At 40.6% G+C, this 13,917-nt stretch overlaps 1 protein-coding gene across 4 annotated transcripts; it reads right to left on the bottom strand.

The window, feature by feature from the left end:
• Positions 1–243: 243 nt before the first annotated feature.
• PJA1 (praja ring finger ubiquitin ligase 1) lies at positions 244–5,936 on the bottom strand. 4 transcript variants are annotated; one of them, XM_040265758.1, is made up of 3 exons: positions 5,810–5,936; positions 3,255–3,449; positions 244–2,690 (listed from the first exon to the last, which is right to left on the bottom strand). In XM_040265758.1, the coding sequence occupies exons 2-3, from the start codon at positions 3,380–3,382 to the stop codon at positions 1,661–1,663; spliced, it is 1,158 nt and encodes a 385-aa protein (XP_040121692.1). In that variant the 5' UTR covers positions 3,383–3,449; positions 5,810–5,936; the 3' UTR covers positions 244–1,660. The 4 variants fall into 4 exon arrangements, with proteins under 4 accessions (XP_040121692.1, XP_040121693.1, XP_040121690.1 ...); XM_040265759.1 differs by having other exon boundaries at positions 3,255–3,443; XM_040265756.1 differs by having other exon boundaries at positions 244–3,449.
• Between the last annotated feature and the right edge of the window lie 7,981 nt (positions 5,937–13,917).

Here is a 13,917-nt window from a genome sequence, read left to right as displayed (position 1 = left end):
GGACACAATCAGTTTCATTGTTGCGTTAATTTACACAGCACTGATTGCCAGTGAGGTTGATCGTTAGGGATAGCCAAGCTGTTGATGCTGAAAACAGCTCTCCAACTGTTGGGAGGAGTTTGAATTAGTACAATAGCTTAGGAGAGCAGTTTGGCAATATCTAGTTAGAATGAAGATGCTCTAACCCTAAGATGCCCAAATTTTACCTCCATGTACTTACCCCTAAAGAAATTCACACATGTGTACAGAGAAACATCTTTTAATTATGTTCACTGTTGCAAAACACTGGGAAGAAACTAAATGTCCACCAATGAGAGAATAAATAACTTGTGGTAAGTGTACAATGGAATATTTAGTATACAGCAGTTAAAAGGCATGTATCAAAATGACAAAATCTCAGAAACAATGTTGAGTGAAAAAAATAAAGCTGCAAAATGATACATTTTAGCAATTATGTCCATTTAAAAAACTCTGTATTGGTTATAGAGATACATACAGGCATATACATATATATGTACACAAATACACATGCACACACACACTTCAAAAAAGGTAGACAAGAAGTAATCACACCATTTCCTGGATAGTGCTTACCTCTGTGGAAGCAGGTAAAAAGAACAGGTGAAGTTCTTCACCTGTACCTGAAAATGTATAGTCATTGGAGAGAGAGAGATCTGAAGCCAATATGGCCAAAGGTTCAAACCTGTTCACTTTGTGTGGGTGGGTACCTGTTTTTCATAGTACTTGTCTGGCATACATTTCTCTGTTCCTTTTGTGTCACTGTGTTAATGTATACAATCAGCATACAGTTTTAGTTTTTACCCATTCCCTCTGAGACTTGCTTTACTTTCTGAGACTTGCTATTTTCTAAAAGAGAATTTTAACTCCTTCACCTCTACAGTCTGTTTGGATGTGTTCCTACCATCATTATTTTTACTATGCTTTTTCACTGTTTCTTTCCTTCTCATAGACTGACAGAATATTCTTTACTCAAACTTTGCCCCTTTAGTAGTTCAACAGCCATACACTTTACTCCTACTTTTAGAAATAATTACCCTTATTTTTGTTGTTGTTGGAGTCAGTATTTCCAATGAAACTAATTTTTTTTTCCTAGTGGGAACACCAAAAACCCTATTTTGGAGGCAAATGCGAGAGATCAATTATAAAGTCACTTAGTACCACAGTTTTAGACGAAACCAAACAATTCCACTATACCATGTAAAACCAAAAGGAGAACTTTAATAAGCTTTTACGGCACTGCAATTACAGGAACATTAACCCATAACATGCAACAGAAATGATGATGCCTCTTGGACAAATTTAACAGATAAACTTGACATTACAATCAACAGCAACATGTTCTACTGAAAAAAAAATGCAACATTTCACTGCTCAGGTTAGAAAATGCATCTTCTTGCTGCAATCTCAAGTAGCACTTAGAAAATTTGGTTTTCCCTTTCTAACCTCTAAAACACAGTATGATTTTTGTAATGCAATCATACACAATCATTTTCACACTGGAAATAATCACAAGGAATCAACAGGTGGAGATTAATCGACTGATTGATTTCATTGCAATGGTTAATTTGGAGAGGGCTCCTGCAGTATTGTGGATTTCAGATGGGGAAAATCATCAGACCAGGAGTAAAGAGCCTTGGTCTTAAAGTGGGGGAGGGAACATGCAGCGGCACACAGGGCAGGTGCCTGACTTCTGAAGCCAGATGGACACGCAAGGCTTGTGGAAATAGTGGTGGCATGGCAGCTCCGTCGCCACCTCCCCCTTCGCATATTCACTGCAACAGATGGGGCAACACATCTCCTGCCCCACCGCACTGTGATCTTCCGTGATCAGGATCTCAGGAAGAGTGTCGATGCTCTCCTTGCTGGCTGGTGGATTGGCCACCTCCACATCCACCGCCAGAGACTCCAAGTGTGCCAAGGCAGTTTCCATTGCCTGGGCCAGGCGTTCTTCAAGTGCCATGTATGTGAGGAACTGAGGATCCACGTAGGAAATGGCTTCGGCTACCCCTAACCCATCCGCGAACCCATCGAAGAGGCTCCAATCCACTTCAAGGTCTTCACTGACACTGGAGTCATCTTCAAGGTTATTGTTGCCATCCAGCATGAAGACACCAGGCTGCAGAAACTCCTGACCAGAATCATTATCCCCCTCGCTGCTGCTCTCGTTTTCATTGTATTGGAGCCAAGGAACTTCTCCTTCTTCGGGGGATGCCCTTTCCTCTTCCTGGAGAGAGGGCCCTCGAACTTCTTCAAGTTCATTGTTGCCACTGCTGCCAGCACTGGCACCAGCACTGGCATTCACTCTGGCTTGCTCGGCTTCAAGCTCTTCTTTTCCTGGCAGAGTCTCCCAGCTCTCGCCGCTGGACGACAGATTTTGCTCCCGACCACGATACTTGCGACGCAGAGCCACAGACCACTCTTTGTCACTGTCAGAGTCTTCTTCAAAGTATTTGTAGTAGTCATCGCTATATGTCCAGAAGTCGGGGTCGGCCATGGTTCGTCGCCGTCTAGGCACCTTTTCGGGCTTCACTTGGTCACTCCTGGCTTCCCTCTTGTCTTCGGGGTACTTTGGCTCAGAGTAGCCACTTGAACCCTCACCTCTGCTCCTTCTTGCCAGGCCATCCAAGTGGACTTCATCAGCGCTGGCAGTCTCCCTCCACCTGGAAGTGCTATGTGGCATATCATCATCATCATCGGTATCAAAAAAGATTTTTGGTTTCACGCAGTTAGGACTTGCCAGATTTCTGATTTTGGGCCTCACCACTGGTTCCTCTGCGCTCTTTGGATTGTTTTCCCCACCACAAATACTCACAGGAGCCCTGCTGGGACATGCAGGTAAATTCGACTCCTGTCTCTCCCTCTCCAGGTTGTTGCTGTTTGTGACCACCTTGCCTTCAGCAGAAGACGGCTGAGAGGCCATGCTATTTGGCTGCAGGAACTCAGCTCTGCTAGCAGAGGACTGTGCTGCAGGGGCTGGGTCTAACTTGTCAAGCTCCTCTCTCACGTCATGGTTAAAACTAGAGAACTGTGAGGCCACCCCAGCCAGAGACCTTGCCCCCTTCTCTGGGTCATACAGCTTATCATCTTTAAACTTGCCAGTTTTCCCTCTCACTGACACTCGCTCAACAGGCCCAGCCCCCTCCTCCTCACTATCATCTGCCCCGAAACAGTCAACATGTCCATAAGCCATTCCTCTTCTGCTCCCCGAAGCCCTGTACTCTCTGGGCGGGTACCTGGAGTAGTCCTCATTATCAGCATTCAGGCTGGTTCCTGAGCTCTCGCTGTCATCCCAACTACGACGAGTGGTGGAAAACGGTGATCGGCTCCTCTTGGTGGTTTGACTGGGGGCTGATCTGTGCATTGGGACTTCAGATGGTGTCTTTCTCTGCCTGGAAATCCTTTCTGGCTGGCTTGTGGATGGCCTGAAACTGACATAAGCATGCCTTCTTCCATACCTCCTGCCTGATTGGACTGATACCCTCCTGCTGGCTTGGGCCAGATAGGCTTGCTAGATTCCTGACCCATTTGCTCTATTTAGGAGGGTTTCCAATACGGCTGGGGATTGAGTGGGAAGGCTCCTGCTCCCTGCACACGCTTTGGAGATGGAAAGGTCAAATCAGTTCAAAATAAAGGAGCAGGGAGATTTATTTTCACTTCAGCAGGTAAAGGAAAAAAGAATAAGGGGCCTTTAAAATTAGTTTCACTTTCTTCTAAGGCCTGGAATAGCATTCAAGTGACTGTCAGGTGTAGACCTGGAACACATCTGTAATGTTGGCAAAATGATTACAAAACTGGGTTTGTAGGAAAGCCAGACTTATGGGACAATCTGATGGAAGACGGAGGGTGACTGGACATTCAGAAGGTGGGCGAAACACTGGAATTGTGCCAACATGGGAAGAGGAAAGATGGCTGTGGTTTTTTTATGGGGTGCCTGCATTTTTCTGAGCCTTGTAGACATACAGGAGAAATGCAAATTGGAATAGAGTGGAAAATATAGATCACCATCACTATGTGTGTGAGAGTGCCTAGTCTCTGTCAGGAGCAGTGGGACAGGTGGAAGGGGACCAGCAATCATGAAGAGGAAAGACTCCTGTGTTTGTAAAGGGAAAGGGCTGGTGACAGCAGCATGGGAAAAGGCATGACTGTTGGGCAGAATGAGACCCATTGTGGATGTGGGTATGAAAAGGACAGGCATGGTGTGGCTTCAGAGGAGAGGAGCATGTGAACATATGATAGAAAGAGAATGCGCATGTGGTTCTGATGTGATGGCTGGAGCTCTAGGGAGGGATGCCTATGTTTATGTGTCTGTGGCGGGCCAGGAGGAGTATAGTGGCATTGAATGGAGAGTCCTCCGGTTTGTGTGTGTGTTCATCAAAATGGGAGGCAACCATCGAGAAGTGTTGGTGTGAACAAATGCATCAATGGGGAGACATCAGTGGAGAGGGACATGCGTGTGGCAGGTGGGTGGGCAGCAGCAATCAAAGAGCATCTGTATTCATGGATGTGGCGACAGGAAGGGGGGATGTTCCAAGATAGGGATTTATGTGAGTGTGAGTATGTGCATGGCAGGGACCAGTGAAGGAGGCTGTCTAGACATATGTAGCAGACAGGGAGCACCTGAGAGCGGTATGTGAAAGAGCGTGTGGGTGAGTCTGCATGTTAAGTGGTGTAGGGAAAAGGAGCCAGCAATCCAACGATATCCTTATGTGTGTCAGTGGCAGGCAAGGGGTAAGGCCTCACAGAGGGGGTGTGTGTGTGTGTCTGTGTGTCTGTGTGTGTGTTGTGTTGTATGCTCACCAGAGCATGCAGAGGCACAGGGAGGAGGGGAGGTATGTTTGTGGAAGGTGGTGAGAGGCAGCAAAGGCTCCGGAGGGTGGGAGGCTGTGTGTCTGTCAGTCATTCTGTCTCTCTCTCAGGGGAAGGCAATGGGAAGTGTGACAATGTCTGAGAGGGTGTCTGTACATGTGTGTCCAAGCATGTGGGGGGGAGGGGACACTCAGGAACCTTGAGTATGGGGGGGCAGCGGTAAGACAGCTGCATTGGAAGGTTTTGGTCATGCGTGAGTGCTTGTGTGTGTGTGTGTGTGCGCACGCACGCACGTGTGTGTGTGTGCCCGGGTACACACACCCGTGTATGTGCGGGCATGTGCGTGTGTGTGTCCCTGTGTGTGCACGCAAGACACTAGGATGGGAGGGGGTCCACAATGTCATAATGAGAGAGGGAAGCGTCTATCAGCTCAAATGGGAGATCCAAACCAATGTGGCAGGGAAGGGGGAGAAAAGAAAGGCAGTGTGGGGATACAGTTTTCCCTGGGAATGATTTGTTTTTCTGACAGCATTTCTTTTCCTGGAACAATATATTTGCCTAAAAATCTTCATCCTTTACCATTCATTAAAACAACTGCAAAATGGGGAAAGGCCACGGATCGCTCCACAGAGGAGCCAAGAAGGGAGGCAGGAGGAGAGGGGAGGACAGGCATAGAGGGCCGCGACCACCACTCCCCTCTCGAACAGCGACTCAAGCCACCAGAGCGGGGCCGGGCCATACGTAAGGAGCCAGGGATGGAGGATGAGTCCTAAATCGGGCCAATGGAGGACACAGGCCTCCCTCTCTGGTCAGGTCCCACGTCCGCCCCACCCCTTCCCGAGGGGTGAGCCCGAAAATCTGTTCGCTAGAGCCCCCCCACCCCCACATCCTTACCCTGGAGGCCGGCCACTCGCCCTCATGCTCGGCCACTGGCCGCACCGTCACGTCTGAAGAGATCGAGGAAATAAAGTCTTTCACTCACCCAGTCGCGACCTCGCACGCTCTCGGGAAGAACAGATCTCTCGGACCTCCAACCGCCACGACCGCCAGAGCCGCTGCTCCTGGGGCTCCAGCTCCTCCCCCTCCAGACAGCAGTGGGGCAGGCGCGACTGCGGCGGCGGAAGTGATTGTGGCGTCGCGGCGGCCCGCCCCCTTGATGTGGCGGGGGCGGCAGCTGCTCTCAACAAATCAGGGTGGGCCCGAAAGCATTATTTCATTTGAAATGATGAAATCGTCAAGGATACAGAAAAGGACAGCGAAAAATGTAACCAACAGCCAGCTGTAACAAATGTTAAACATTTAGTCATATACCCTTCTGTTCTGGGGTTTGCATGGTTGCTGTCCTTGCTGTCTGATATAAAGTGAAAGCTGCAAATTCCTTCTGATTCATTCTGATATGAAAGGAATCATATTAATATACCCTATCCTATGTTCTATGTTATGATTTGTAGTTGAAGTATCACTGTATTTAGGGTTGTGGTCAGCAGAAAAAATTTTAACCTGGTGGTTGAAGCAAACTGAACTGTTTATCATACAATTTATTGCTGTTAATCGAGCTTCTCTATCCAGAAGAAATGATCAGTCATTGCAGCACAACATAGCTGCACATCCTTATAATTAAATTGCCCTTTAAAATATTATAGCTATGCCTTTTGGATTTATACAATTTTACTGAACTCCAAAGTCTTTTTTATATATTGCACTTTACATGTATCTCTAATACTTGCATCAAATGTAAGACTTACCTTTGTTCACGACAATAGCAAAGCTTTGTTCTTTACTGGGAATAAAATACATAACAGAAGAACAAGGAGTTTTAGGGGTAATAACAGAATAGAAATAGGATGTATAACTTTCAAACCATTGAAGAAATAGCATGTAGAACAAAGGAAAAAATTCATTCTTACAAAACACAGAAATGGGATGAGAGGCAACAAGAAAGTATGTTAAAAAGGGAGGGGGGGCAGAAATAAATCCAGGTATATCAGCATGTACTAAGGATTAACGTCTCCCATAAAAAAATGTAAAAGCAAACTCTCAATTTAAGCATTTAGTTTTTAGAAATCCAATTGTATGCTGTTTATATGTTTCACCTAAGGCAGAAATAAGAATGGAAAAATATATTTTCCAGTGAAATACCAGCAGAAAGAAAGGAAAGAAAAAGGTAGAGAAGGAAAGATGGAGGGAGGGGAAAGAAGAAATTTCAGAAAGGAAAAAAGAGAAGGACAGAAAGAAGGAAAGAGACATGTAGCAATGTTAATATCAGAAAAATTAAGAACTCGAAGTAAAAAGCATTAAAAAAATCATGTTGTTTCATTCACCAAGAAGATATAGCCAGTAAAATTTATACACAAAATAATGTAATTTTAAAATACATGCATTAATATTGTTAGAAATATAGAAATCAGAAAGTCTGCAATTATAGTGGAAGACTTAACCACACTTGTTTTGGTATAGATAGAGTGAATAGACTGCAAAATAAACAGGAATATAGAGAGATTCCACAACCCAATTAATAAGCCTCATCTAATGTATATGGACTTTTGTACTCAAAAAATAATGTATTTTTGTTAAAATATTTCAAATATAAAGTGCAGAGGATAAAATATACATTTGCCCACATGTACTTGTTACATAGACCAAGCACATTTTATTTTGTTTGGATCCTCAGATTCTTCTGTTTTGTAATCTCTCACTTTATCCTATTCATCTTACCTCTTTTTCCCAAAAAAGAACCATTTGGAAGTCTCTTTCTTGTGCATGTTCTTTCTTTTTTTATATGTATGTATTTATTTCTTACCAATATACATTATTGTTCCATGTATTTTACATTATGTGAATAGCATAATAAATACATCCTCTGGAAACAAATATTATTATTTTCATTTAATATTTTTTGGAAGTTAGCAATTTGATTCATTTAGATCTAGGTCATACATTTTAACTAATGAATACGATTGTATCAATTTTCCAATATGATATTACTATTATATATCATTGTATGAACTTCTGTTACATGGATTATCTAATTTCTTTATCTTTTTGCCTGCTGATGGACTTGGATTGTTCCTGTTTTGTGCAATTATAAGTGAAGATTTAATGAACATCTTGGCTATATCTCCTCATGCCCATATTGAAGAGTTTCTCTGAGGCGGTGCTTTGCAACTGGGTAATGGGGTAATGGAGGTTCTGATATATTGATTCCCTCTAGAAAGATGGGCCTGGCTTTACCCTGGGGCTGTTCCCTCTGGCTAAGAGTAGGCTGTCTCTTCATTCCAGTGAGCTGGTAGACATAGTAGCATTTTTAACATGCTCTGATGTGGAAAGGATTGGAAAAAGCTGCTCTAGTGCATGTATTTTGAAGTAGAATTTCTGGATCAAAAGATATGTAGTAGTTAACTAATGCTGTGTAACAAATTGCCTCAAAACTTAGAAGTTTAAGACAATAGACAGTTATTATAGTTTCACAGGTCACAAACCTATACATGGCTTAGCTGGGTGCCTCTGGCTCTAAGTCTCTCATGAAGTTGCACTCAAGCTGTCATCTGGGCTGCAGTCGCATTCGCAGGCAAAATTGTTGTAGGAGGTCCACATCCATCTAAGCTCTTTACATGGCTGTTGGAAGGCCTCAGAAGATCCACTGCCAAGCTCACTCATGTGGTTGCTGTCTGGCTTCAATTCCTTGTCATGTGGGCCTAGCCATAGGCTTCCTGAGTCTCCTCACAACCTGGCAGTTGGTGAGAGAGAGCCAGAGAGAAACTAAGATGGAAGAAGATACAGTTCTTTTATTACTTAAAGTCAAAAGTGACATCCCAACACTTTTGCCATATCCTATTTATTAAAAGTAAGTCAGATAATTTGTCCACCTATGATATCAAATTTGTAGGCATGGAATTATTCATAATTAATGTCTTTATTATCCTTTTAGTGTCCACAGAATCAGTAGTGATGGCTCCTCTTTCATTTCTAATATTAGTAATTTTGTCTTCTCTCCTTTTTTCTTTTTTTTTTTTTTTTTTTTTTTTTTTAATTTATTTATTTTTAATTTTTACTTTACAATTCTGTATTGGTTGGTCACCCTGACTAGAGACTTACCAATATTGTTGATCTTTTCAAAAAATCAGCTTTTGGTTTAATTGATATTCTATATTATTCTATTTTTTCCAATTTCATTTATTTCTGCTACTTTATTATTTCTTTTCTTCTGCTTACTTCGGGTATAATATGCTCTCTTTTTGTAGTTTCTTAATGGTGGAAACTTACATTATCAATTTTAGATCTTTCTCCATTTCTAATGTATGCTTTCAATATTATAAGTTTCTCTCTAAGCACTGCTTTTACTGTATCCCACAAATTTTGGTAAATTCTAGTTTAATTTTTATTTATTTCAAACTTAAAAAAAATTCTCTTGATACTTCTTCTGAACCCATGTGTTATTTAGAAGTGTGTTGTTTAATCTTCAAATATTTTGAGATTTTCCAGCTATCTTTCTGTTATTGATTTGTAATTTAATTCTGCTGTGGTCTGAGAACACACTGTGTATGATGTCTAATGTTTTAAATTTGTTAAGATGTGTTTTATCACCCAGGATGTGGTCTATCTTGGTGAATGTTCCATGTGAGCTTGAGAAGACTGTGTATTCTGCTGTTGTTGGATGAAGTAGTCTATAAATGTCAATTAGATCCAGGTGATTGATGATGCAATTCAGTTCAACTATGTCCTTACTGATTTTCTGCCTGCTGGTTCTGTCAATTACTGATAGAGGGGTGTTGAAGTCTTCAACTGTAATAGTGGATTCATCTATTTTTCACTGTGGTCCTACCAGTTTTTGCCTCACATATTTTGATGCTGTTGTCAGGTGCATACACATTAAGGATCGTAACATCTCTTTGGTGAATTGACCCCCTTTATCATTATATAATGTCCGTATTTATCCCTGATAATTTTCTTGACCTGAAATCTGTTCTGTCTGGAATTAACATAGCTACTCCAGTCTTCTTATTAATGTAAGCATGTAAATCTCTCTTTCATTTACTTCTAATTTGTGTCTTTATATTTCAAATTGCTTTCTGACCTTAAAAAAAAAAAATCTATTCTGTAGTCTCTGCCTTTTAATTGGTACAGTTAGACCACTCACATTTAAAGTAATTGTTGGTGTAGTTGGATTAATATGTACCATATTTGTGACTGTTTCCTATTTATTGCCACTGTTTTTTCTCTCTTTTGTGTGTGTGTGAGTCTTTCATTCTTTTTTAACTTTTGGTTGTTCTGGGTCTTCATTGCTGCCAAAGGCTTTCTCTAGTTGCAGCTAATGGGGGCTACTCTCTAGTAGTGGTGTGTGGGCTGCTTATTGCAGTGGCTTCTCTTGTTGTGGAGCACAGGCTCTAGGCATACAGGTTTCAGTAGTTGCAGCTCCTGGGCTCTAGAGCACAGGCTCAGTAGTTGTAGCACATAGGCTTTGTTGGTCCACGGCTTGTGGGATCTTTCCAGACCAGGGGTCAAACCTGTGTCCCCTGCATTGGCAGGCGGATTCTTATCCACTGTGCCACCAGGGAAATCCAGTCTCCCATTCTTTTCATGCCTTTTCTGATTTTATTTGAGAATTTTATATGATTCTATTTTCTCTCTTCTCTTAGAATTTCAACCATAATTCTTGTATTTGCATTTTTAGTGGTTAGCCTAGAGTTGGTAGTATACATTTACAGCTGATCCAAACCCACTTTCAAATGACACTGTACCTCTTCATAGGTAGTGCAGGCACCTTGCAACAGAATATTTCCCATTCCTTTCTCCTATCCTTCATTGCTATCATTTATTTCCCTTATCCATAAGCTATAATCATCTAATACCTGTTGTTATTATTTTTTAATGAAACTGCTATTCATTGGATCAGTTAGAACAAGGAAAAGATTTTTATTTATACCTTAATTTATTCCTTCTCAAAATTTCTTCCTTTTTTAAAAAATGCAAATCCAAGTTTCTGACCCATATCATTTTTCTTCTCTCTTAAGAACTTTGAACATTTCTTCAAAGCAGATCTCAGAAGTGATATCCAACACTTTCACCATATTGTATTGATTAAAAGTGAATTACTAAGTCTAGCCCACACTCAAGGGGAGGGGATTATATAAGGGCAGGAGTTACAGGAGGTGGAGGTCATTGGGGCAGAAGGGTGAAGGAGCATTTCAGCTTCAATAGATGTTGCCAGTCTGTCTTCCAAAGTGGTTTTTACCAATTTTTGTCCCACCTGCAGTTTATTCACATTAGTGTTTTCCCACATCCTACCATTCTTGATATCTTCACAATTTAAAATTGTTGTCAATCTTATGAGTATAGAACATTGTTGTTTGACATTGCTTTTTCCTAAAATAGCAGAGAGGTTAAATATTTTTCACATTTGTTAGCCACTTAGATTTCTTCCTCTCAGAGTTGTTTGTTCATATATTTTGTCCATTTTTCTATTGGGGTTGTTTTTCTTGTTATTGATTTCTAGGAATTTATATGTTCTGGATACCAGATGTCAGTTATATTTGTACAGTTGCAAATATCTTCTTCTAGCTGGTGTTTTCTTTAAATGTAAATATGAAATTATAAAAGTACTTAAACCACAGGAGAATGTTTTTTATAAGCCTGAAGTAGAGAAGAGCTCTATAAGGTGACAAAATGTATAAGAGCAAGAAAGGGAAAGTTTCAACTTCACAAAAACAAAATGTTCTGGCAGGCAAAAAGAGTATATAAACAGTTCTAAGGAAATTTAAAAATAAATGAAAACATGGGAGAAATATTTTCTGTTGATTGTGCCCAAATACATGAAGAGCTCCTATAAATCAATAAAATGACCAACAAACCAATGTTAAGATGAACAAAGTGAACAAATAGAAATGTTATTGGAAAGGAAATACAAATGCCACTGCAACAGTTAAGAGGATGTTCATTCATAAAAATAAAATGAGATACCATTTCACCTGTGAGACTGACCAATATAAGAAAGCTTGAAAACACTGTGTGATGGAGGGTATTGAGCATCGGGCACCTTCAAATATTGCTGGGGTGGGGGTAGGTAAACTGGTAGAGCCCTTGTTGGCAAGTTGGCAATATCTATCAAAATCACTAATGTGTATAGTTTTTGACCCAGAAAGTCTACTTCTAGGAATTCAGTTACAAATATACTTGCACATGATTGAAATGAAATATGTACAATTCTATTCATTACACCATTGCTTTTAATAGTAAAAGAACAGAAAGAACCTAAATTTTATCAAAAGAGAAATGAATAATTATTCTGGTGGAATACTTACTGTAGAGCAACTAAGATGCAGAATCTAAATCTACATGTGTCACAATGGCTACATCTGATAAACAATATTGAATGAAAAAAAAAAGATGTCAGAAGATATTCACAGTATAATGCACTGTGTGTGCTAAGTTGTGTCCAACTCCTTGTGATCCCATTGACTATAACCCACCAGGCTCCTCTGTCTATGGAATTTTCCAGGCAAGAATACTGGAGTGGGTTGCCATTTCCTACTCCAGGGGATCTTCCTGACCCAGGGAGTGAACCTGCATCTCTTGAGTCTCCTGCATTGTCAGGCGGGTTCTTTACCACAAGCACCACCTGGGAAGCATATATAATAGTGTTTATATATGTTTTTAAAACACATAGAGGGCACATAGGTTAAGAATTGCTCTTTCAGAGAATTGTTCATTTTATCACTAAGAAATGATCCTCCTTGATTCTAATATTTTCGGTATTACAGTCAATCTTGTCAATGATCCTGCTACCCAGTTTTCTTTTGATAATAACTTTTCAGTATATTTTTACTCATCCTTTCTTTAAAATATTTTAAGGTAATATCTTTATAACTATATATAAATATATATGCAATTTTAGATTTACTCAAAAAGGAAATCCTATGTGCACATTTTGTAAAATTATAGCCTTCTTTCTAATTTTACTTCTTTCCCTTCTCTGTCTGTATCACCACTTCCCACAACCTATATCAATAACCTATATCAATAATTCATTATTTCACTTTTTCATACCTGTATAATCATATACAGATATATATTACATATATATATTTATACATGTGCAATACATGTGTGGGTTTTTATTTGTCCTTTTTTATTAAAATGAAATTATATATATATATATATATATCATCACCTCTTGCTGCTCTCACTCAATAACACTCCCTGAATCAATTGGTGTAACTCTAATTACTAACCTTCAATAGCTGCCTGGTATTTCATGATATGGATGTACCATAATCTATTCAGCCATCAACCTATCAATAGGTCATTTTTATTTCCAAGGTTTTTTAATGCTGCAACAAGGCTGGATTAATGCTGCAACAAATGTCTATGGACGTATAGGTCCTTACGTGCCAGGGTTTTTATTTCTATAGAATGATGTTTCAGAAGTAGAATTGCTAGGTCAAATTATATATATATATATATATATATATATATATATATATGAAAGTGAAAGAAAGTGAAGCCATGTCCGACTCTTTGCAACCCCATGGACTGTAGCCTAACAAGCTCCTCCCTCCATGGGATTCTCCAGGCAAGAATACTGGAGGGGGTTGCCCTTTATATATATATTTAAATTTTAGTAGATGGCACTGGATTGTTTTCCCCAAAGACTGTATGTAGCCCTCCCTGTTTCCACCAGCAACATGTGACCTGCAGCATGGCTAACTTGACTGATCGTGAACCAGAGATTCCTGACCCATGCTGAGCCAACTGAACTTTCCTCCTATGGATATGAAACTCAAAAGAGACACACAAAGACTGGGAAGATCAAAGTGAAGTCATGTTCACATCAATCAACTATGAAAACCACCCCAGTATCTTTCAAATACAGTCTTACTTTTTGCCCAAGTTAGCCACAGTTGAGTTCTGTTGCTTACAAACAAAAGAAACTTATAAACCTCTAAATCTGGTCCAAAATTCACCCTTGATCCCAGATACAGATTCAGTTCTGGCCCAGGCCACAGACTCAGTTCTTACCCCAGTCAGAAACAGAGGGCCATTCCTGGCCCCAGACTTCACTGACTCTGCTTGGCATCTCTCTGAGGGGTGCTC

The sequence above is a fragment of the Oryx dammah genome, unplaced genomic scaffold (assembly GCF_014754425.2).
Source record: "Oryx dammah isolate SB20612 unplaced genomic scaffold, SCBI_Odam_1.1 HiC_scaffold_23, whole genome shotgun sequence".
Taxonomy (NCBI): Eukaryota; Metazoa; Chordata; class Mammalia; order Artiodactyla; family Bovidae; genus Oryx; species Oryx dammah.
This window is presented reverse-complemented; position numbering and strand designations above follow the sequence as displayed.